The sequence below is a fragment of the Parasteatoda tepidariorum genome, chromosome 9, assembly GCF_982258835.1.
Source record: "Parasteatoda tepidariorum strain Cologne lab strain chromosome 9, Ptep-v5.0, whole genome shotgun sequence".
In the NCBI taxonomy this organism is placed as follows: Eukaryota; Metazoa; Arthropoda; class Arachnida; order Araneae; family Theridiidae; genus Parasteatoda; species Parasteatoda tepidariorum.
The window spans coordinates 52,503,881-52,531,070 of record NC_141763.1 but is presented as its reverse complement, the minus strand read 5'-3'; the positions used below and the strand labels follow the sequence as shown (position 1 = coordinate 52,531,070).

Here is a 27,190-nt window from a genome sequence, read left to right as displayed (position 1 = left end):
AATTCATTCACGCATTCGTAATGTCTTTTTTTTTTTTTTTTTTTTTTTTTTTTGCCAAAGTGATGTTACATGCTGTATTAGTCACGCCAACCTAATAGTATAGTAATAATATTTTTAAAAAAAACCGTCTCACATTTTTCAGAAAAGCTTAATCTTTTTTATTTATTTATTTTTTTAAAATTATAATCGTGAGCCGCGGTGGCTCAGGGGATAGAGCGTTCGCATTCCAATGCGGTGAACAGGTTTTGAATCCCAGTCGATACGAATTCCGGCTTGCACCGACTACAGTGCTGACGTGAACTATCCTCAGTGGTAGACGGAACATGGGTTAGAGTCCCCTTCCAGTCGGGATGATCGTGGGAGGTTCTCGTGGTCTTCCTCTCCACGTAACGCAAATGGGGGTTAGCTCCATCAAAAAGTCCTGCACGAAGACAAATTTCTCCCAATACTCGATCCAGGAGTTCACTAGTCTTCTGGATTGGGTTTAAAATTATAAGGCTACGGAGTTGAACGTTAGTAGACGTAAACCCATAAAATTGGGTCGGCTGTTCAACGACGGTTATAAAATATTAAAATTATAAAAATAAAATAATAATCATTGTTAATTAGAGGAATTTTATCATAAATTTAATAATTATAATAAAAATCTATGATGACAGAAAATTTATGAAAATGTATAAAGATCATGGTGAGGATGATCAAAACATTTGCTGATTTATAGATAATTTATTTAATACAATTTTATGAATGGAACTTTTCTAAATAGTTTTATATTTTAAAAAAATAATTACAAGATAAAATAATAAAAATAAAATTAATTTATTTAATTATAAATTAGAGACATTTTGTTAGTAGTTATAAATTGGAAAACTAACTTTTATTTGGATATGATAAACAGATTGCAATTTTTGCGTTACGATGAATATGAAGCTAAATATTGCTCAGCACCTCTCATCAAACAATTTAGCTATTCTCTAAAAGCATAACAAGATCGTCTATGACTTTAAAATTTACCCAAAGTTTTTCTGCAAGTAAATAATCTATTTAATTATAAATTAGAGTAAATAATTTATTTAATTATAAATTAGAGACATTTTGTAAGTAGTGTTAAATTGGAAACCTAATTTTAGTTTTGATCTTGATTTATGAGAAACGGATTGCCATTTTTGCATTAAAGTAAATGAAAGGCAAAATATTGCTAATTTGAGATTTAAATTTATAACCGTCGTTGAGCAGCCGACCCAATTTTTGGGTTTGCGACTACTTATGTTCAGCTCCGTAGCCTTGTAATTTTGAACCCAATTCAGAAGACAAGGAAACTTCTGGATCAAGTATTGGGAGAAATTTGCTTCGCGGAGGACTTTTTGATGGAACTAAGCCGCATTTGTGTTACATGGCGAGGAAGAACACGAGAACCTCCCACTTTTAGCCTGACGTGCAAAGGGACTTAAACCCATGATCTGTCAACCCCTGGGGATATTTTACGTCATTATGTATTCGGTGCAAGCCGGATGAGGATTCGTATCAACCAGCCATCGCTGCTCTAAATATTGCTAGTGCCATAACTAAGCACCCACCATCAAACCTCTTGTTTTAATTGGGCATTTTTCCCCCAACTTCAATGCAAAGTAAATGATTAACTGCCCTACTTGTCATAAACTACTCTTTCAAAACAATTTAGCAGTTTTACCTTTTATATTCTCTAAAAGCATAACAAGGTCGTTAACGACTTCAAAATACACCCAATGTTTTTATACAACCTATTACAGCTTTTCAAAGTATACCCTAAGTTCGTTAAGCTTTTGATACTTCAACTCAAAACACAGTCAAGGCTTTTTCTTTCTTATCGGTACATAAACAAGCAATAACAAATCCGGTTGTTAGTTAAAAGAGACAAAACCAGTTTAAACTGATAAGGTAACTACATCTTTTCCCTTGCGTTGCTCACCGGAATATTTTATTGCTCATTAAAGAGTTTATTTTGGTGAAAGACCATCACTATTAATGCTTGTCCTGAAGAAGAATGCATTTATCCGGTTTAAAATTAAAATAATGAATAGTTTTTTCTCTCTTTTTAATGGTGGGATAGTTATTCATACCATCTCATCGCATATAATTATGCTTTTGAAGACCGATTAAACATATATGGGGTCTTTGAAGATAATTTTGTCGGTCAATTCATATCACTTCAATTTTTTTTTAGAAAATATTTAGAGAATTGTTTTCATAAAAAGCTTTTAAAATGCTTATTCTACATTTTGTGAAAATATATTAGTTGGTATCATTAATTTTTCTCATTTGAAAAGAATTAAGTTTAAAAAATTTCTTCTTAACGGATTAAATTGTGTGTATTTTGCTGATTGTTATTTGTTTTTACCACAAATTTAGTTTATGAAAGTGGCATGGATTTTGGGTAACTTTATACATTTTCCCATCCCCTCACTTAAAGCATTGCGTATCATTTTACGTTATCGTAATATAATTAATGAAATAATCGTAATATAATTAATCGTTATCGTAATATAATTAAAGTAATTATAATTAATGAAATACAGCATGAAATAGCGGTGACTTTTTCTGCGTTAAAGGTAAAATCTTCTTAACAATGCTCTCTTACAAACAATAATTTTTCATATAGCCGTTGTTTAGATCTAAGAAAAGCAGTTATTCACCATATTCCTTTAATTTATAAAAGCATGGTTAGGAAATTTATGAATTAATGCATGGTTATTAAATAAAGGTTGAAAAACCGGTGACTTTTTCTGCGTTAAAGGTAAAATCTTCCTAACTATGTTCACTTACGAATTCCCAAACTTGCAGTTGTTTAGATCGTAGAAAAGCACTTATTCGTCATTGAAATCCCTTTAATTTACAAAATCTATCATTGATAAATTTTTGAATATGAATGGGAAAAAAAAATTTCTTTTAATTTTATATTTTAGTTCAAATATAATTCTGATAATCTAAAGAAAATTTAGTAGCTATTAGACTGTTTTTTTTTTTAAATTAATAAATGTCAAAATGTAATTTTGCTTGTAGTTGAAGTGCCAGAAAAAAAAAATTATAAAAGGGACACCAGGGTCCCATCTGCGTTAAAGGGTTAAATGAATTTTTAAGGAGTAGCTATACCATTCTATTTACTCTCTAAAGGGGTTTGGGATAAAAAAGTGATAAAAATATACTTATTTTAAAAAGGGGACATTTTAATTTCGAATAATCTCTACTCAGAGGGGGAAAATTGAAAGGAAATGTTCAAGGAAATGACATTTCCTTCGAAAAATGAAAACATGTTTCGTAATCATGCCTGTCTACCAGACAAAAAGAAACAAAGTAGCTATTTCCACCAATCGATAAGCCTGCGTCTGCCAGACATAAGAAACATAGTAACAACTTCACCCAATCAATGGCGAGTGCTGTTCTGCGCAGACCGGTCCGAATAGCACCAACCCTCCCCTTTTTAAAAAGCCTTAGATTTCACAACATCTTTTCCAAACATCTTCATTCTCGAACCCCTTCCTCCAGAAACTACTTTGCAACCGCGAGAATCTGTGGCGGTAATCAACGTGAAATGAAATTATCCATTTGAAATTCGAATTGGGAAGGAAAAAAAACTCCTCCAATTGAAAAGTTTTATTGTCTTTGACATGTCTTTATCAAAAGTCAAGCTAACGAAGTCTGGATCAGATTTATCCAAAGGATTAAACTGCGCAGTGACTAATAAGGTGGAAGGTGGTTCGAATCCTCGACGACCAAAATGTACAACATGTAGGAATCACGGTATAATTGTTGATAAAAAGGACCACATAAATTTCTGTGAAACTAAAAAGTGTAGGTGTCCAAAGTGCATTTTGATTGTGAAAAGACGCGAGGTAATGCGTTGTTTAGTGGCTTTGAAAAGAGAACAGGATCAAGATCTGCGATTGGGTATAACGCGTATAAGAGAAGATTTGGGCTCGGAGGAATGCTCCATAGTACTTGCGAAACGAGAACGCAAGTCCTTATTTGGTTTGTCTGCTTTTAAGACAAGTATGTTATTTACTTTTTTTTAAATTATTTTTATGTTCTGTATCTTCCTGATTTATTTATTTCCCTCTCTCTTTTTTTTACAGTTTGTTGTCCGTCAATTTCACATAGAAACTGCACTGTAAAAAAATCTAGATCAAATTATAGTTTAAAGCAGGGGTCCCCAACCTTTTTGTACCTAAGAGCAAATACCAGAATATCGGTCGAGTGGCGGGCACCATTAATTTTTGCAAGATAAATTTATAGTTGGTAGACATAGGAAATAATATACACTGCATGTAATGCACAAAAAATTTTATTTAACATATGAATATAATTAGTATTAATATCCTTGAGTAAAATAAATTATTACGAAATTGCTTGAAAAACATACAAAGTATAAGAGTTCATATATTCAATTCGCGAGTGGTCAGCTATATTTTGCTTTGTGCTTATATCTGTGGGAATGGAGATCCTTTTCCTGGCGATTTCTATTTTGGTTAGGTTTATCATCCATATTGAGAAAGCAAAACAAATTATATAACGTTTTATGGGAAAATTGAAAACAGAAATATTTTATTGTTGAGCACAAGTAGCGGGCGCACCTAAACCGATCGAAGGGCGCCATGGTGCCCGCGGGCATAGGGTTGGGGACCCCTGTAAAGTAACGGCTCTTTGGTGCGTCATCCGTAAAATCCATCCTACTGTATATCCTATTTTTACCCTAAAATAGTATACCGTAAATTTTAAAGTAATATTTCGAGTAATTTTAAGGTAATTATTACTGTAAAAATTGCGGAGGTATATCGGATATTTTTTATTGCTCGACATGTTCCGATGAAAATGGAATTTACGGTAAAACGTCCCGGCACTTCTTATGCCGATGTTTTCTACCGTAATTTGATTTGGAAATTTTTTTTACAGTGCATGTCATGTTACCGACTATTATTTTGTAATTGAATAAGGAAGTAATGTAAAACATTCTGAATATTAATTCCATGCCTAAATGCTGTTGAACGATCGCGAGTGCGATGACGAATTACTCGTCGTCAGTCAACAACGTTTGAGCATGAAAAGACGAGTTAACTTATCGTCGATTAAAAGTTAATTAAAAGAACTTGTAGTTATTTTGTTATTATGAAATCTAACAATAACTTAATATTATATAAACCAACAATTACTCAATAGGATTTTGAAATTTTGTTTCCTCCTATGTATGTCACCCACAAAAATAACCAGAATTCCCCACTTTTTTTTTCTTTCTTTCTTCCATTTTTTTCTATTTTTTAAGTTCTTCATTTAAGTTTACACTTATTTTAAAGAGAGATCGGATCAATAATGACATCTCAGAAAATATTTTCAGTCGTTTCTTTTAGGTATTTCATTTTAGATTTACAACAATGCGCCGTCCTACAAAACTAACACAACAAAGAAATGCAAATAAGTAGTATAAAGAAAAGTTGAATTTAAATTCGTATAAAATTTTAACGTATACAAATTTTTTTCTCATTAATTTTATTTTTTAGCGAAGGTGCAACGTGTTTAATTTTTAAAAAAAAACACTGCAGCTTTAAAACAACTTATTTTAAAAAGTATAAAATAAATTGAAACCCTATATTTGTTCTGAATTTTATATGAAACAAAAAAAAAAAATTCAAAATACAAATTGTTCCACTTTTTTTCGTTATTCTTTTTTCATAATTTTTTAAACTGATATTTATGAAACTTTTTAGCATATTAACTGTTTTTATTATTTATTCCAAAACATATCTTTTGCTTTTTATACAGTAGATCAAATATTTTAAGTTATTTTAAATAAGAACACAATAGTGATTTCTTAACAATATTCTACTTAAAGATAAAATATATCCTAACTGATTTTATGAAGACATATTTTACTAATATCTCTTACGTGAAACTTTTAACGCTAATTAAATTCATCACAATCTAAATTTTCGATTTATTAATTCGATTTATTAATATTCGATTATTTTTTTAATTTATTTAAGGGTTTAAAATGTTGGAATTATTTCTTGGTTTTTTACTCTGATGATTTTTCATAAATTACTTATTCGTATTTCACAGAAATTGACTTAGAATTAGCTATCTTTTGACAGATTGTTTAATAAACATAGAGTTGAAATTGAAATAATTAAAGCATGTATCACATTAAAAAAAAAACGTTTTTGTGTCGAAAAAGTATGGTAAAAAAAAAGTATGGTCAAAACTGCCAAAATATGGTATAAGTCGATACTTTTATTACGTGATTAACATAAGATTTATCAAATTTACAAACTATTAAACTAGTTGAATATTTTTAATGGTTCTCTTAATTTGCTAAATTTTATTTTTCGTATGCAATTATCTTTGTGTAAACAAATTTAATAATTGTGTTTAAAGAAAATTAAATTCGCTTAAAAAGGTTCTCAAACTATTGCGAAATACGCTAAAAAGAAAATTAACATAAGGGGGTCCAAACTTCGGATCGCTCTCTTAACCAAACTATGGGGACCATATTTCACAGATTGCAGCCCTCTAGGATTGCAGCCTGTATTTTGGGGGTCAGAAATCTGAATCCGTCGAGAAAAAAAAAGGTATGTTTATTCAGAGCGCTTTTGTGTCTGATTTCGTAATTCTGATTATTAGATCAAAGGGTATTCAAAGTAGTCTTCTTCTTTTTTTCTTTTTTCGCATTGTACATTTTCTAGATATCAATTTTTTTATTTTTTTATTTTTAATTTTACACTGATTTTGAATTTGTAGTCCCTCAGGACCGCTTTTAGTAGAAAGTTCCTAAGACTTACCGCATCTCTCTATGGTAGCACCAAAAAGCTCGACACATTTCTTTCGAAGAACTTTGATAATAATTTTGATAAAATTTGATAAATGGGGCAAAATTAGATAGTTTTATGATGATACCTTAGAGCATGGCATAAAAACCATTTTTTCCGGTAAATTTACTTTTCAATTTTTTATTTTACTAAATTTGTAATAATAAGAACTCTTAATTTTGAAAATCAGAATTTCCGGAAAATCGCTACCATACGAATGGAAAAATACCGCATATTTTGATTTTATTAAACAAAATTATGTTTCTTCTTTTTTTCTTCTTCTTTTTTTGAATTAGAAATGTTAAAACCATACAGTGCGATAATTTTACCTGAATTTGTTTCTCTGTGAATAAAGCGCATTGAATGTGACATTACTGTTATTAGATTAAGATTTAAGTTTTTGATATTCAAGATCAAGTATTTTATTAAAATTAACTTTGAAAAACTTCTCTTTTAACAAACAAAGAGTTAAAATTAAAATACGAAAAGCGTATGATTTTAAAAATAAAATAAAGAGAGGCATTTTGTATTTACAATAAGAGACAAATTTTTGAAAAAAGGGGGATAATAATAACCAAGATGTTTATTACTTTTCTTTTAACAAACAAAATTACGATATTATAATTAGCTTTTTTATTTTAAAATTAAATTAGAGCAAAAAGAATTTGCGTTTAAAATAAACGACAATGGAAGAAAGGTAATAAGAATTAACCTGTTTGTAATCAATCCATTTTTTACTTCAATATAAGTTTTTTTTTTTTTTTTTTTTTTTTTTTTTTAACAAAGAGCTGAAATTAAAATAAGTACGGAGTATCATTTTAAAAACTAAGAAAAGGAAAGAAGTTTTTTTTTCTACTGTAAGGGGCAATGAAAGAATTTGTTTCTTGTTTTATTGTTTTTTACCTAAACTTGTTACAAACTAAGATTTGATATTAAAACATGTAACGCGTTTTATTTTAAAACTAAAAGAGAAAGATTTTTATGTCTAGAATCAGGAACGAAAGAAAATTAATTTAATAGGCATCAACCTGTTGTACTCAACGTTCATAATAGCTTATAATCTTAGAATTCCTCATAGTCCTTACAATTTGTTAACTCTTCTATAGTTTATTTAAAAAACTGTTGACATTAGTCCAAATATAGATTATTTTGCCCTGCGAAATTAAATGTGTATCCGAATAAATTATTCTATAATATCTAAACGATTCTACATTCACTGGAAAAAAAGTATGATCAAAACTACCAAAATATGGTAAAATTTGTCGTGGTTCTGACTCTGGGGAACAATAAAAGGATCGGCAATTTTTACCGAGGAGCTTTGGTATTGATTTTGGTAAAATCAGCAATAAAATGTGGTTTTATAATATAGGTTAAAACTTGGTTAATAATATCAATATACCTTAGAACATGATATAAAAACTAAAAACCATTTATTCGGATAAATCTATTTTTTAGATTTGTATTTTTTACTTGAAGTGCGGTAAGCCGTTGTGATTAGTAATAAGAACTAAAATTTTGAAAACCAGAATTTGCCCGAAACCGTTACTATATGAACGAAAAAATTGCCAAATGGATTGCCTTGATACCGAATATTTTAATTTTTACTACCGTAATTATTATTATTTATTATTATTTTATTTGTATTTATTAGAAATGCCTTTACCATACAGTTCTGTAACTTCACCAGAATCTTTTTTCTTCCTTCTGTGTTTAATTCTAAGAGCTATCGTATGAAATCCCATTGCTGATCTTCAGTTTATAAAACTCTTGTGTCTTATCCTAGCGACTAGCCTGGTGATAGAAATAATAAAATGCTGAATAAATTTATCAAATTCTAAATTATGTGAATTTTGCTTAATTTACTTAAGTCCAATTAAAATTATTATACACGGTGAAATTAAATGTGCGTACAAATGAATTATTATATATAATCTTAACTATTTTACATTTAATTCGAAAAGCTATCAGATAAATTGCTTATCTTCAATTCATTAAAATCTTGCATCTTCTCTTAGTTGCTAAACAGGTGATAGAAATAATTAAATAAAATATAAATGAATGGATTTAATCAAATTCTAAATTATACGAATTCTGTTTAATTTACCTTCGTCCAAATATAAAATTAGTGCATGTGTTGAAAATAATGTGCACGCAAATAAATTATTCTACATAATCTAAACTATTCTAAGTTTATTCGAAAAGTTATCAGGGGAATAGAATAGCTTCAGTTCATGAAATTCTTGGGCCAGATTCTAGAGATAGAAATAGTAATAAAATAGGACAAAACTAAATGAATCTATCCAATTTTAAAATAGGTGCATTCTGTTAAACTACATTTATATAAATATAAAATTATTATGCACGGTGAAACTAAATTTGCATTCAAATGAATTATTCTATATAATCTATGCATTTAATTCGAAAAGTTATCAGATAAATATCTTCAGTTCATTAAATTCCCTGGTTACTGAACGAGTGATAAAAATAATTGATAAAATTGAGTGATGTATAATCTAATCGAATTCTTAATTTATGTGCATTCTGTTTAATTTACCCTAGTCCAAATACAAAATTATTACAGACAATGAAACTAAATTTACATGCAATTAAAATATTTTACTTATTCTAATTCGAATGGACATTTATTCGAAAAGCTATCAGTTATCTTCAGTTCATAAGATTCTTTAACCATATCCCAGCGATAGAAATAATAAATAGGACAAAACTAAATGAATCTATCCGATTCTAAAATATATGCGTTCTGTTTAATTACATTTATCCTAATATAAAATTAATTTGAACGACAAAATTAAATGTATTTGTCTACTTTTTTATTTTATTGGAAAGGCTATCAGCGCTTATCTTCAGAAATTCTTGCGTCATTGGTATCGTCGGAAGGGCGCTCGGAAAAAGAAGTGCCGTAAAACTGAGTGACAGGTTGAGAGGTGAGCTAACAGGGAAAACTTTTATTGCGCGCGCGCGTTTTCTTTCTCCCCAAGAGAGAGAGAGGTTGGAGAAAATCTGTGATCAACAGAGATCGGAAAGAGGAAGGTAGGGGTGGCCGTACATCACGTGACTCGCATTGGAGCTCCAGGGAGGAAAAGGAAGCCACTATTCCAACCAACCAAGACGGGGCGTCCACTCAAAACCGTGATGAAGTCACGGGTCTTCATGCAGTCCAGAGCGCGTCTACTTCAAACCGTCACTCTGCAACCGCTGCGGCGAAGCGTGAGCGGCATGGATCTACAAGTGCGATCGGTTCTGAAAAAACGATTGTCCTCGCATGATGATGACAGCAGCGATTACTTGGAGGATCAGTCCGTCAGATCCAAATCTGAGAGTGAAGATGGGGAGGAGGGTAGTCCTAATTCCATATCGGTGACAGTATCTGGTGGGGAGCTGATCCGAAGAAGATCCACTAGTCCCTGTTCCAGTACCACAATTACAGGACATACTCAGTTAGCCATGGTGAATTATTACTCAGCGGCCTCCGGTGCTCAGGTGGCGCCCACTTCAAGCCAGTGTCCGGCCGCAAGCCCCGATAACGGAGCGAAACGGCCAACGGCTGTCGTGCCCCCTGCCAACAATGCCGGACCCGGGGGTGCACGCAAACCTAAATGTGCAAGGTGTCGAAATCACAGAATAACTGCTACAGTAAAGGGACATAAACGTTACTGCCCCTTTAGAAATTGCAGATGTGCCAAGTGCATTCTTATAGCGGAGAGGCAGAGGGTGATGGCCCAACAGGTGGCCCTACGTAGGGCGCAGGCTCAGGATGAACTTATGGGCCGTGTACCCCCAGAAGAAGACAATATGCCGGGAAATTCTTCCCCTACCTCCCCGTCCAGTAAAGACACAATGTATGGATTGGGATCATCTCTTACATCAGCGTTTACGATGAAAGGAGGTAGGTTTATTCTTTAATAATCTATCAAGTATACCTAATGTGAAATCAAGACGCAATAATTTATTCAATTGTCATATTTACATAAAAATTTACCTACATATTGATGTAAACTACAATTTTTTTCCCTACTAATTTTTCGAGTTTATAAAAATTTATCTACAGAAAATGAATAAATAGATCGGCGTTGATTCATCAATAGGCATAGAATTTTACTGCGAATATATTTACTCTAAATCAAACTAGTATCTTCTTATTTATTTATGTTTTACTTTAACAGTTCTAAAATTAACTTATCAAATAATTGAAAAATGTAACGTATTAGAATATAATAAAAAAAGCATTTTAAAATATTTAATGTGTTACCATGAATGTGTAAATAATATATATATATATATATATATATATATATATATATATATATATATATATATATATATATATATATATATATATATATATATATATATATATATATATATATATATATATATATATATATATATATATATATATATATATAATATATATATATATATATATATATTATAGCAATTAATTTTGATCATGTGGGAATTTTTTTACCTTTGCCAATAGGATAATATGTATGGTATTTGTGTTGATTCATCAATAAAACCATAAAAATATTTACTTTATTTCAAACTGTCATCCTCTTATTTTTATGGGGTTTTTTTTCTGAAGTAAAGAACTTAACAAATTTTTAAAGAATATAACATTTTGCTTTCAAAATAACATTCGAAATTTGATGGATGAAATTGCTTAAAATAAACACATATATATCTTTACTTTGTCTACATAATTTAAATATCAAGTAAGAAATTATAAAATGATTTTGGCTAGTGAGCAATTTAACAATTATTATGTTTACATAACACTTATAAAGGAAATGAACATGATCATGTTAACTGTATTTAATTATCTGTGATAATGAAATTTTAATAAATCATTTTATACCTTTATTTATTTATATTTTAAACATTCATCTATGGAAATTAAACACCAAGCAAATATCTATAGATCGGTGATAATTTATCAGTAGGAATCTGATTCACATATTTACTCTTTACCAAATAATTGATATTCTCTTATTTTGATCAGCATTCGAATCATTGATTTTTTTTTTTTTAAGGAATGTAACGTGATCGAAGACAATAAGAACATTTTATGACATTTAATGTTACCGTGAATATGTAAATAACATTTTCCAAGTATTGTATTTCCATAAATACATTTGTTTTTTAATGGCTTAAGTATGCCGATAAACATAGATAACTTTGTTTTGTCTATTATATAATTATTAAAAACCAAGGTAAGAAAAATTTAAAAAGCAAGCAAATTTTCCTTTCTAAAAAAATCATTAATCATTAAATCGTCCTTGAAAGGCAGATCTTCGATTTTAAATTTGCATAACTATTGTGTAACTTTAAACTATTTCAGATTGATTTTATTGCTCAATCTAACTGGTTTTATTTATTGAAAGCGATTTCAGAGCAGTTAGGATGTTTTTTAAACCGCGTAGTTCATCTAATAACAATTAGTATTGTTAATACATTATTAGCAATGCTTTAAAGGCATGTATATGGCGAACCCATTTATTAAATTAAGTCCATCATGCTTAATAAAAAACTTAGTTTATTTTCATGCCACTAAAGTTTATACTACTGTTGGATTAACTTTTTATATAATATGCTAAACTATAGGTTTATATTATCGTACTAACATTTCCTTTAAAATTCTTATTTGTACATTTTTATTACTGATAATACTAACTTTCTATTTAGCATTCTAATCCAATTTATTACTGCTGTCAGTAACATTTCATTAATTATTCCAATTATTGCATTTTTATGCTGATAACTTTTCAGTTAATATTCTAAACTATGCAATTATGTTTCTGTTAATTGAAAATTTCCTTTCACTTTTTATCTTAAGTCCCAACTTATGTATTTTTATTATTAGATATATTTCATTTCATATTCTAATCCATACAATTTTATTACTGTTAAGATGAACTTTCCTTTCACTTTTCATCTTAAGTCGCAACTTATGTATTTTTATTATTAGATACATTTCATTTCATATTCTAATCCATTCAATTTTATTGCTGTTTGTATGAACTTTAAATTTAATATAGCAATTTAAACATATATATGACTATTAAAATTAATTATTTATAATCTTAATTTATTCACTTTTATTACTTTAGTAAATTTAAACAAAAGTTATTTTATTTACTATTCAGATTTATACTTTTTTATATAAGTTATTTTATCTCGAAAAAATGTCTTTTTTTTTTTTTAGATATTTCTTTAAAATAGAATTGAAAAAGTGATGAACTAAACTTAATTTCGGGGCTGACATACTGTATGCAAAATTCATAAGATGTTTAGCAAAAAAAAGTTTCCAATGAACTCATTCGAGAAGTTTCAAAAATTTAAACGTTAAATTATCTATAAAATCTACTTTTAACAGATCATCTAATAGTATTTTGAAAAAGAAAATAAATAAATAAAATAAAATAAATTAATAACCAGCTTTTGGATTGTCATATATTCCTCTTATTTCAATAGTTCATTTTGAAGACTTTAATTAATGCAGACATTTAAAGCTTGTTTTTATTTTGTATATACAAGTAGTAACGAATGTATTTGTTTGTCACGGATACAAGAATTGTTTCGCTTTTTTGTTTTTATTATTAGAATAAAAACACATATTTACATTAATTGCCGTCTCAAAGATTCAGGATGTGAGCTGAAAGCTCTGAATATCCGCCTTTGCCGTACTTTAAAATAAGCGAGATTGCAGTTACTTTTAATCATAAAAAAAGAACACGTTTTAATATCAGATTCTCAGAAAGAAGTTCTAAATTTTTGTGTCATGAATAAATTGAAGAGAGGTATTTTTAAAGTTGTTTAGTCACATTTAATTCATTAAACATTTATGCACTTTGTGCTTTTTTAAAAAAATAAATAAATAAATAAAAATTCTAATGCCATTTCTGAATTTTTTCCTTTTGAGCTATTACACTGGCGTGTTTTTAAAAATAAAAAAAATCAATAAAAATAACTGATTTAAAAATGTATGATTTAAAAATGTATTTTTTTTTTTTGCTTCTAGTTACAATATATACATCAGTTTTGTCAGTTATACACTTTTTATGATATCATAATTAACGTGCAAAATAGTGCCTACCTAAGGTTGTTTATTCCCTAATGATAAATTGCGAAATTTATCTAAGAAATGCTTTTTTTTCTGCAAGAAATCTGCAAAGAAAAAAAAAATAGATTTCATATTGCACACAGTTTATAAAGTTAATTGAAGTTTCTATTAATTTATTTTTTACTTTTACTGCATAAATTTTTTTGGTACATTAATGGAGTTTAGCTACATCTTATTTTATTCAGGCATAAAATGTTACAAATTAAGAAAAAGAACATTGCTTTGCGTAAAAACTATTGCCCAAAGGAAACTTTATTTCTTATTTTAAAGTTTTGTCATTTATAAATATGTAACACCAATGCGCCTTCTTAACAATAAATTCTTAAACACAAATAGATTATTAGTTATGCCAGGTCTAAAAGCTAATTTTAAGTGTATTTCATGCAAAATAAGATTTATAATTTTTATTAAACATTTTTTAAAGGAAATCACTGAAATCACGCAAAAGTAATTAACTTTAACATTGTGCTTTCATAACCTATGTAAATTTGTAAGACGGATTTGAATTAAGAATTCGACAACTATCAAGGAATGCTTTTTTAAAACTCAAAATGTTTTACTGTTTTGATGTACAAAATTCGCGAAATTTTTAAAGAACAGACTACATATAAACATTGTATTTGACACGCAAATTTGAGTTGTAGAGAATATCTGAATCTTTAATTTAATTTTTTTATACATGTCTCATTCGTTTTATCATTTTTAATCTAGTTCTATACATAGTTTTATGTAATATATTAGTTCTATATTCTATTTTATCGTAAAAGGAAAAAACATTTTAGGGGAAGAACAAATTTTGTTGAATTATTGTTAATTCAAAAAAGTACTATAAAGAGTTAACTGTCAAATATATTTGAAAAGAGTTTGCCGTTTAAGATATTTATTAATTATGTGTCTGTTTTTAAAAAAAAAATATTTAAAAAAATAGTAATGTACAATATTTAATTAATGATATTTAAGTCTAAATAATATTAAGGAAAACTTGCAGGTTAATTGGAACTTCATATATATTATTGAGTTTCTGTTTTTTTTTAATTAATTAATCTTGTTTATAATAAAGTAGCTCTATAGTAGTTCTATCTTTATAATGCAAAAATAAGAATATGTTTTTTTGAATCCAGTGCAACAAATTACTACTACCAAATACACAAATATATCCCTTTGCTCTCGAGGTTTATTCAAAGGTTAAAAAAAAAAACTTATGTAACTTATTAACTTATTATTATTTAAACTACTATGAGAAAACAAATATATGATCAAAACTACAAGAATATGGTAAAATTTACCGTGTTTCTGGTTCTATGGAAACACCAAAAAGCACGATTATTTTTACTGAAAAGGATTTCGGTAATGATTTGATAATGAGTTAGGTAAAATCATGAATAAAATTATTGTTAAAATTTAGTGAATGTGTCAAAATTTGATATTTTGATTGATTGATTTTTTTATTTGATTTTATCATGATATCTTAGATCATGGAATTAAAAGCCCTTCATTTCGGTAAAATTTTCTTTTTAGTTTTGTATTTTGTATTAAATGTGTGGTTATAAGAACTGTAATTTTAAAAACCAGAATTTTCGGTAAACCGTCACCATATGAATGAAGAAATTACCAAATGAATGGTTTGAATACGGCATATTTTTTTTTTACAACCAGAATTATGCTTATCTTTTTTATTTGGAATGATTTCTTTTTTACCTTTACCTGTCAGTTATGTAATGTTAGTTACTGTCATGTCATCGTATAAAGTTAAAGTTACTAAATGTTACACATATACGTTTACCGCTTTGTAGATGGTAGTCGTGATTGCGATAAATTTTATCCAGAGTAAAGGGTTAGGCTTAATAATGTTGACATAAAATAGACGGTTATTTAACTAATGTGTTTGTATAAATGTTCGAAGTCATGCTTAGTTGATGCTTTTGTTAAAATAGAATAAGTTATCTAAATATATACTGTCAATGCTGTGTTATGTATTGCCGAAATTGTATAAAATTTTATTCTAACATTTGTTCAAAACTCGTTAAAATTATTTGGTATCTAATCTTGAATGTTTGGTTATTTTTTCTTTCTTTGAGGAAATTTCTGTTTAGCATTAATTTATTTTTTGCGAATTGTTTCAGAAACTTTGTGCTAGAAGATTGTATTTAATATGTGAATGCATTTTAAATATTTCGTATTTAATAAATAAGTTCTTCATATGCAATTTAAATACTATTTGAATGTTTCTGTTATAATGTCATAAGACTAACAAGTCATGTGCTAAAAGACTTAAATATGAACAAAATACAATTTCAGTTTGTTTTTCCCTTAAGTTTATTATAAGGTTTTTGACTTAGTGAAAATAACTCTATTTTTTTGTTTATTAATTCCAAATTATTTTTTAAAACTTGTAGCACAGGAGTTTACGCACTTACAATATTTTATAATTTAATTGTGCATAGAAATTTCTCTTCAATTTTTCTTCTTCCTGTTTAAAATATTTCAGTAAATTAAGAGTTCAAATAGTTTTCAGATAAAATTTGCTATTAATCTGTAGTTTAAAAAAGATATAATGCCAAGCATTTTCTGTAATTCCTTCTATTCAAACTGTGATGGATTTTCTTACTGGCTTGATAATTTTGTTTAAATGAAATCAAGGCCCGATTTGTGATGATAAGTTCGCCGCAAATTTGAATGATTTCATGGTTGTGTCGCAGTATTTTTACGGTACGTCTTAATAAAGACTATTACGAAAGAAAAATCGATGAAAGCTTAACGAAATATAAAATCAATACTATTTAACCAAATATCCAACAAAGGATAGGGTATACTTTATAAAAAAAAAAGAGCAAAAAACAACTTTCATTTGTCCTTTATTCACTTTGTTTTTTTACTTTAGTCAACGAAATATATTTAAACACGATACAGAAATTTGAAGTTTAAACAGTATAAATGTTTTATCCCTATTTTAATAGTTCAAAATAATGAATACTCTTTTATTTTGAAATGCAGCATTACTATACGTTGGATGTAACTACGATTATTAGTAATGAGTTTTAGCTCATATCAATAAACTTTATGAAAGATTTATTGCAATAATCCAATGTAAATTTAGTCTGACTAAGTGATTTAGCCTTCACACGGTACCTAATATCTGTCACTGCACTTTTCTTAACTAGCCTAATGGTATTCAAACTGATTTGCTTAAACTGACTAAGATTATTCCCTAGCATTGCAAAATGTCTGCGACATTTGCAAAGAGACATTTCTTATATATATATATATATATATATATATATATATATATATATATATATATATATATATATATATATATATATATATATATATATATATATATATATATATATATATATATATATATACCGGCGTATTTTTATTTATTTTATTCGATTCAAGCTATAAGCACCACTTCAAATATTTACCTCTTCGCTAATTTCACTAACTGTTTACTTATTATACTTTTAAATCTAAAACCGCATCTTGTTACACGCCGGTAAGTTTGAATACTTTTTCTTTTATTTCATAACTTTTCAACTATATGTTTTTTGCGATATCGACACATATAAAGAATAATTTTTATCTTAGGATAATTATTCTTTATTCAGAAATATCGCATTTATAGCAATAGATGTGTCTTGATAACGACTATTGCTTTTACCATTCTTGTTTCTCTACAATTTAGTCTTTTTATTCAGGTTTTTCATGTTAATTTGTGTATATATATATATATACTCCTTTTACAGTTTGTTGCACTTAGTGTTTGATGCTACGAAATTAGATACGAATGCCAAAAATACAACGCGCCGGAATTTCCCATGACATAATATCAAACAGAAGCGTCACACGCAACAAAAAATCCATTTCGTTGCAAAAAACTGTGCAACGACAGACGAGAACAAGCACTTGGAATGAAAAATTGCACCAACTGTATACAAAGAAGTCGAAAAAAACAACATTTCCAAGTGTTTGAACAAAGGGCGCAATGCTTGTCACGAACCCATCTAAAGATATTGAACTGTGAAATAAATTTGTTCAGATTCGAATCCTGGGAAGTGCTCTATTAAGCTAGATTCTTTTTCACGACACTCCCCTCGTTTGCAACAAATATGGACGGGACATTTTGATTTAATGGTCACTGTGACCGAAAAGAAGTAACTACAAATAACAACTGCAACAATTGAATGTAAATTCCATTGTGGTCAACAAACAAATGGCGCCCATTTAAAGGTATGGGAATGCATGATTTTCACCTTTCCCCAGAGCTTACCGCATTATTTTTACAACATTGAAAACAAAGAAAATGTAGAAAATGTTTCCTTTCTTTGTCTGAAGTTTTCCTTTGACGGAATGAACTTAGCACGATTTTGATAGCTATGATTCTGAAAGAAAATTAAAAAGGTTCGATTTCTTTTAACAGCCGTGAGAAATAATATCCGCTATCCAATAAAAAATATTCGAAATTTGTCGGTTACATTTTTATTTAATAATCGTCCCAAACTCAATTCCGATCTTATAAACGGTAGAAGGGACATATGTTCAATTTTTGGATTCTTAATTTTGTACTTCACACTGTTAGAAACATCTGTTTTAAATTAAACCGAAAAACATTGAATCTGCAAATTTTCTGCATCCTTAAAAGGGTATTACATTTAACTACTTTTAACTCTACTTTTAACTTTACATTTAACTCTTCACTTTGGGTTCGTTCAGTAGTATCGTTCTAATAAAATTAGTGTGGTTTAATTTGCTCGAAAATATAGTTCTCTCTGCCCTTTTGTTAAGGTTACAGCAAATATAAACATAATACTTCAACGCGTTTCAAAATTTTCTAACAATATAGAGATTAGGGATATTTCTAGAATTCTTTTTTAATATTTTGTATTTTGTGTAAAAATACTCCTTTCTTCCCATATAATTAAACCGTAATTTTTTTAAATAGAAATTTTGCAGAAAAAATAACATTATTGAATTTAATGGATAAGTTTTGGAAATTTAATGACGATGATTTACTTTATATTCGATCAATTACATCCAAGTAAGAACAGCAAAGCCCATTATCATTTAGTTTTCGTACACATCCACAGTTTTATATCCTATTCTGCTTATAATTTTTATTTTATTTTTACAGTAAAAAATTAACTTTCTAATGCTTTTTTTAATAACTATCAATTATTATTACTCAATACTATACTATATACAATATTAATACTCAATTTATTATTAGAAGAATATTAAATAAACTAATATTCTTCTTTAATTTTGTACTGGAAGAACATTAAATTAACTAGTATTCTTCTTTATAATGTTAACACGTTATTTTTTAAACCCATAACATGAGGCATCCATAAATATTATTATGAATTTTCAATAAGTTGCTATCTCAAAATTCGTTTTTAAAAACGCATCCTAATGATATATTTTATTATTTTCTTTATAATTTCTAACTATATGTCATTACTACATTGTTTCATTAGTATTTCAAATTTATTTTTTATTTTTACCTTTTTTTTTTATTTGATTACAACCAGTGGAGGAAAAATTGTCTTGCGCTTAACTATCTGTAAAAATTCCTCATTTCTGGGAAGAACATCAGCGTCAAGGACAGTAAATAAAAACTGTTTTTTTCCTAGCCGATTTTTTTTCTTCTTCTTCTTTTTCTTACTAACTTCACCTTATAGGAGAATTTTAAAATTACATGGTGTGTTCAGATTGCACTGCAATTGCTTTAAATAAACCTTTCCAAAACGAAGAAGTAACGGTTTATAGACAAGTTTTTAAAGTGTGTGAACCTCACTTTCTCTGTAAAGTTGAAACTTCATGATTTTTTTTCTTAGTAAGAAATGTTAGAGGTGTGAGTTGATTCATCGCAGACAAATTTCCCGTTTTGATAGATTTGTATATCAGTACACAAATTTCTCCCTTTTCTAATTTAAGCATATTCTAAAACTAAGCTGTTCCAGCCTGTGATTTTAAGGAAGTATTTGTTTACCCTTTAACGCCGTAGTTTATATAGTTAAATTAACATTCCATCTCTACTTCTAGTGTCCTAATGTCTATAAATTTAAAAAAATAAAAAAATAAACTCTTAAAAAAATCGTTCAATGTTGATCTTCATGTTGAAAATCAATGTTGAACAATTTAGAGCCATAATATTGGGTACATTAGTGCAATCTTAATAAAATATTAAACTAAACCATTTTATCTTTCATGTTGAATAATAGTATTGTATAACTAAATTTAAAAAGTACAATAGAATAAGTCAACTTGGCTCCATATTAAATTCCAGTAAATTTGAATGATGTTATGGTCCAACACAATTCAAAATACCTAACGAGTTAATTTATACATATATATATATATATATATATATATATATATATATATATATATATATATATATATATATATATATATATATATATATATTTAAATATCCTGTATTTCTAATATTTTTTTTCAAGTAAGTCGAATTTTTAAATGAGAATTGTAAATAGATTTGGAAGCAGTTTATTTTTTACATTTTTATACTTTGAGAGATAATTTTGATTGTACGATAGTATATTTGTTTAAAAATTTTATTTTGAATTGTGTTGTACATAAATAAATAAAACATAAATAATTACTACACTAAGAAAAAAAATATGATCTGAACTACCAGAACATGGTAAAATTTACCTTGTTTCTGACTCTATATACCAAAAAGCTAGGTAATTTTTATCGAAGCGCTTTGGTAATGAGTTAGGTAAAAATTTTGTAATATGATATAATCAAAAACTTTTACCGAAAAATAAAAGTGGCCCAGTTCCATGATATAACTTTATAATCTCTAAAAGTTTAATAAAATTTGGTAAATGTGGTAAAATTTGTTAATTTTATCATGATATCTTTGAGCATGCCATAAAAAACATTCATCCTTTATCAATCTATAATTTTGAAAACCAGAATTTCTTGTAAACCGTTATCATATGAATAGGAAAAATTACCAAATGAATGGTTTATAGATTGTATATTTTGATTTTATTACCAGAATTCTGGTTTGTTTTAATTAATCAGAAATGTCAATTCCATATAGTACGGTTATTTTATCAGAATTCTTTTTCTCCGTGCTCGTATACATATTGTTTGTTGTAAAGTATATGCGACTAATTAATTGATGGAATATAAAAGTCATAATACGCAAAAAAAATTTTAATGTCAACCTCGTCATAAAAAATTTTATTTTTAAGTAACCTGAATGATTTTAAAAATTGGATGAATCTATTTAATTTGAAAGTTTAGATAGATCAAATGAATTGTTATTAATTTAAGAACTCATTTTGTTCTTTCAAGCATAACCTCTGTATCGATGATTTTAGTTATAAACAAAATCCGATTTCGATTAATCAGATTGTTTTAACACGTTGGTCACTAAGCGAATTAAATTTCCTCCGAGCATTAAACAAACCCAGCCGTTTCCTAAAGCAACAAATCAAAACACACACAACGAAATAACACATTTGACATTTAATGCCTTGTTAGATATAACGGTCAGTCATGTCATAAAAGAGTGACCAAATAATGTCAACAAACATGTCCGTTCCAGAACCCTGATTTAATGTACACAAATTTTATTTACAGAACTTACATTTCTTTATCTACTGCTGCAAGAAAAAAAAAATCCCACACATTCACGCAATCTAAGTCCTGCCTCTACGAAACACTAGAAAAGAACGCCATTGGCTGTTGAGCGCTCTTTGAATTGACGTAGTAGGCGGAGCTTTTCTGGCTTGATCCCCTCTCTCTTATTGTTACACTGGCCCAGTTCCATGATCCTCTTGCTAAGGACCATCCCTTCGTGAAAAGCTTTAAAATTAATGGTTATATCATACTTGCATAATAACAGAGCGTACTGTTATTTTTTATATCATTCCGATAGAAAAATCTTCTAAATTTGTCCCACTAGACAAAGTAAGCAGATCGGCGTATTTTTCGATCGATAGAAACATGTTTTTTTTAGAATGAATTATTTCTCGTGGGATGTTTTCGTCAACAACAAAGCTGTGTCTAAAAATAAATGTTTGATCAATGATCACCATAAGGCTGTTTTCTTTTAACATAAAATCTCTTCTTTCATGTTTTCTATAAAAATAAAATTCTGTGTTAAAATGTATATTGCTTTTAACTTTCGCTTAATCTTCGAACTATTGTTATGATTTGCCGCCAAAAGCGTACTTTGGAATGTCCTGTTTTACTCTGCTAAAAAAGTTCCAAATAAGAGAACGACTTGAGAAATCCGTCATTTATTGAATCATTTGGTTGCGGTTTCGCCGCATATGGAAACTTATTTTCCGATAAAAATGAATTGAACTTAAATTTTGACACACAAATTGTTCTGCAGAATGATTTGTATTGGTAAGGCCTCCTTTTATTCCCTTTCAAAAGTTTTAAATTGAAAACCTTTATAAAAATCAGTCTTTTATTGAATTATTTAACTAGTTTCTCTTAATTTAAAAAATATGCTTTCATATTCACTATATAAAAACTGTTTAAAAGTTATCTTTTAACATTTGCATAACCTTCAAACTATTGCTGTACAAGGACCGAAAAATTCTGGTAAAATTACCGTATTTGTACGGTAATGACATTTCTGACAACAAAAAAAATCCCTCAATTATGGTAATTTTTCCGTTTATTTGAAAATGGTTTATTGGAAATGCTGGTTTCAAAAATTATACTTCTTATTACCACACATTTAGTTAAAATAAAAACCGAAATGTAAATTCAATGAATAAATTTATTGTCTCTAAGATCTAAAAGATCTGTAAGGTATCATGATAAAACTTCACCATATTTACTACGAAACAGCATGGTAATAAAATCATATTTTATTGTTAATTATACAAAAAGTAATTGCCAAAGCGCTTTGGTAATAATTACCGTGCTTTTGGTGTTCCAACATGTTCAGAAACATGGTAAATGTTACCATAATCGGGGAATTTTGAGCGCATTTTGCTCATTATGGAATAAGATGTCATAAAAAAAAAGTGTTTTCACTAGACATATTTTATTCAAAATCGAAAGTTTAAAATTGGCAAGTTATAAATTCGTGTTAAAGTTATGTTGTAACTTGCATAACTATGAAATGTAATCCTAGAAAATAATTTATCTCCAAAAAAAAATTTTTTTTTTGGTATACTTTATTTTATTCCACGATATATAAAATCAAAATTTAGGAAACCAATTTAGAAATCTTCCTTTGCATTAGATCGTCTGCTGTTGGCTGTTGTTAATCGTTTAAATCGTTTGGTTGCTGTTTCTCCTTTTATAAATATTCTTCCTATATATTTTTTTAATGAAAAGTATGTTAAAATTTGCTTTCTCCCTCTTCCATATAACAGCTATTGTTGCCGAATAATTTATCACCAAAAAGTCTTTTGGTATAGCTTATTTTATTTTATAACAAACACTTTAATTTTGAAGTTAAAAAATAATTTAAAGAAAACGTCATTCTTTGGATTTTTCATATGTTTTTTCTTCTCATATAAAAACTATGTTTTCATATATACTTTTAAAAATAATGTATAAAAGTCACCCTTTAACTTTTGAATAAGCTACGAACTATTTCTGTTTAAATAATTTGTTATCAAAAACTGGTTTCTATTAGCTTTATTTTATTTCACAACAAATTATTAGAAATTATTGATTATTAGAAAACGATTATGAAAGCCTGCTATTTATTAAATAGCTTGTTAGGTTGTTAAGGTTGTTTTCTCTTTGAAAGAAATGTATTAAAGTTAGTTTTAGACTTTTATGTGACCTGCAAACGTTAGAATAATTTGCCCCCCCCCCCCAAAAAAAAAAAAAGTTTTTTGACTCAGTAAGAAAAAAAAAAAGATTCATCAGTCAAAAAGTTAATTGGAAGAAAGAATAAACAATTGATTTTTATTAAAAAAATAAGGGTTGTTTAATAAATCTATGAAGTTCCGGAAGTTTAGTAACATATTCTTTGATCGTAAATTTATAGTAGATTATGCAATAAAAGAACATTTATATTTTATAGTATTACTATAAGGAAATCAACATTTTTGTTAATATTATTTAAAACAGCTGTTGTAAAACGTTCGTAAAAATTTTTCCTCATTGATAGACTAATCTCGACTCATTCATATATGCTTGAAAAGTTTCGGAAATTTAGTTATAGATCATACATTTGTAGTATAGATTATCCAATTTATTAAACGAAAATCAACCATTTTTGTTATTTTTATTTAAAAATGATGTCTTGGGACATTTGTGCCAAATTTTACGCGTGGATAGAAATGTTAACTAGAATAATTCGTGTGTGCATAAAGAGCTTCGAAAGTTTAGAGGGATATTCTTAGACCATACATTTATAATAGACTACGCAATAAAAGAATACATACTTATATTATATTTTCCCCATCAAGGAATTTCAACCATCTTTTGTTATTTATTATTGAAAATTGGTGTTTTGTGACATACGTGCAAAATTTTCAGCTAGAATAGACAGTGGTCGACTGATTTATATTTTCATCACTGGGAGAAATATTTCCAGTATACTACCCTACTGTAATGTAATAACATTTTTGGTAGAAAAGAAAAACTATGTTTCTGGTTAACAAAAAGTCAAAATATACGATATTTAAATCATTCATATAGTAATTGTTTCGTTTCGTACACATGGTAACGTTTTACCAAAAATTTTGGTTTTCAAAATTATACTTCTTATTGAAACAGAAATAAAACTATCACTTTTGACGATTCAGTAATCCTTGAGCAGTATTTCGTTAATCTTAAGAATAATTTCGTCGCGTGATTTTCGAACTCTCAAATGTATGACGAGAGCGTTTTCTCAAATCACATCGTAGTGCAGCATAGTGGGAGATAGTTAAATAGTATGACGAAATCGGACTATCGAAAATGAAGTGACGAATTAAGCCGATCCGTATGTATGGTGGCCAAGGAGTTGGTCTCATACTAGGAAGGTCAGGCTTCGAATCAAGCTTCGGGCATATGTCATTTATTTCTCTATTCTGTCTTTGTTATGCTGTGCTACCTATATGGTGCCTACGTAAAAGTTATTGTTAGAAAAGATCGATACATAGGGCTCTAAATGTTTCTTTAATTTTCATGAAATTCGTATCAAAGAAGTGATAGTTATTTCGTCACTCTGACAAAAGTTTTGCTCGGAGCTTATACCAGGAAACTGTTTCGTCAAAAATGAAGAAAGTTTCGTGGCATTTAAGTTTCCATTTTTCACAGTGCATATTTAGTAAAAAAAACGAAACTCAAAAGTAAATTTAATCTAGTAAACGGTTTTTATGCCAGGCTCCATGGTATAGTAATAAATTACCAAATTCTACCATATTTACGAAATTTTTATCTCTTAATATAAAATCATATTTTATTTTTATTTTTACCGAAATCATCATCAAAGTGTTTGAGTATAAATTAGGTGGAAAATAAAGTACATTTTTGCCATGTTCCAGTAGACCATACTATTTTTCTCGGCGCATAAAGAATTTCAAAAATTTAATATCATATTTTTAAACACTACTTTTATTATTATTTTGATATAAAAGAATACCTTTTAATTTAAACATGTTATTCAAAAAAAAAAAAAAAAAACATCTTTTGATCTAAGCCAGTGTTTCCCAAAGTGTGGTACGTGTACCCCCAGGGGTGCGGGAACAGTTTAGAGGGGGTACGCGTTCTTATGCGAAATATCTAGCAACAAACGAAAATTCATAAATATTATTTAAAAACAAAGCTAGCCATGTAAATTTACTATTGCGTATATTGGCTATTTTTTGCAGAGTTAACAGTTAATAATTAGTGGTGTCAACAGCCAGTTGTGATTTTTAACTTTTGTGTATTTTTTTTATAGTAAATATTACATTCCTTTTTTTATTAGTGGTAAATTAAATTAGAGTGGTAAATTAAATTTAGAAAGGGTACACAAAAGTCATAAGTTTGGGAAACACTGAAACTAAGCGAATCCCTAAACAATTTCCAAAAAATGAAATAACCGACCACTCATCACATTGGAGAACTTTTACTTTTTGTTTAAAATTACCTATTAATAATTCTTCTTAATTGGCGCTCGAGGTGTTTAAAAACCAATCTTCGCGTAACAATTTCCGAGAAACAAGTCCTGGAAGTTACGGCGGCGCGGTAACAAATCAGACATAGTTTCAGACGGTGTGAGGAACACAAAATAAAAATAAAATGAGAAGAAAAAAAATATAGCGAGTAATAAAATGAAAATAAAAAGTGCTCTCTAAGTTCCTGTTCCCCGACCTACTTTAAATATCTGTTAAAGTCTAGACACTTTCACTCATGTCTGAAAAACAAGCTGGCAGCGGCCTTGTGAGTTTGCTGATTAGGGTTCCAGGCAGAAGGTACCCATCGAAAAATTGGAGAAAATTATAAATATGCTAGTTATTATTATTTATTTTTTTTTAATAAAGGGGGGATGGAATTCGAGAGTTTCTGTTACTCAATTTTTAGATAGGAATTTCTTTCTTTTCTTTAAAAAAAAAACTGTTTTAAATTATTGTACTTTTAGATTCTTCAGCGTCCACTTGTACTTCTGATACGCCGCCTTTCGCGGTGCATTTTAAATTATATAAAATAAAAATAGAAGGATTCAAATTTTTTTTTAAACCCGATTTTCAGTTTAGAATAAAATTATGACTTTAATATTCCTTGCTTAAAAGATGATCATTATATTAACTGAGCTGTGTATCATAGACTGCCGAGCTAGATCAGCCAATCTAAGGTGTGGTTAAAGTTTCAAAATCGGATGATGTTGTTTCATGTATGCGACAATAAATATTATTGCTATTTTTTTTCCCGCAGATTTTATAGCTATGTATTCCAGTCTCTTACGAATACATTTATTATTTATAAAATTAGCATGTGAATATTATTTAATGATTAAGTAAAGGAAAGTTTTAATTAATTATAAAGTAAGTTTTTATACGATAATTAATGCTCAATTAAATGCACATAGCGAATACATATATTCATTAACACAGAATTCTTTTTACATTCAGTGTCCGAAATTCATGTTCCTAAAAGCTTTATTTTATAATCTGGTTTTAATATTCATAAACTTTTTTCAACAAGCTTTGGAATAAAGAAGAAACCGCTTAAAAAAAACAATATAATGAGTATTGAGTATTAATAAGCAAACAGACGGAAA

General features: G+C 28.2%; 1 protein-coding gene across 5 annotated transcripts in view; it reads left to right on the top strand.

The window, feature by feature from the left end:
• Window positions 1-27,190, top strand: part of LOC107443843 (uncharacterized) — a 167,907-nt gene that overhangs the window by 50,760 nt on the left and 89,957 nt on the right. Inside the window, exon 1 of one of the 5 annotated variants that reach the window (XM_071187113.2) lies at window positions 4,041-10,740. The exons of the other annotated variants lie outside the window; for them this stretch is intronic. Within the exon in view, the coding sequence (XP_071043214.1) occupies window positions 9,987-10,740 (754 nt within the window). The 5' untranslated portion in view covers window positions 4,041-9,986. Of the gene's footprint in view, window positions 1-4,040; window positions 10,741-27,190 lie in introns of those variants that run through there. 5 annotated transcript variants of the gene reach the window in all.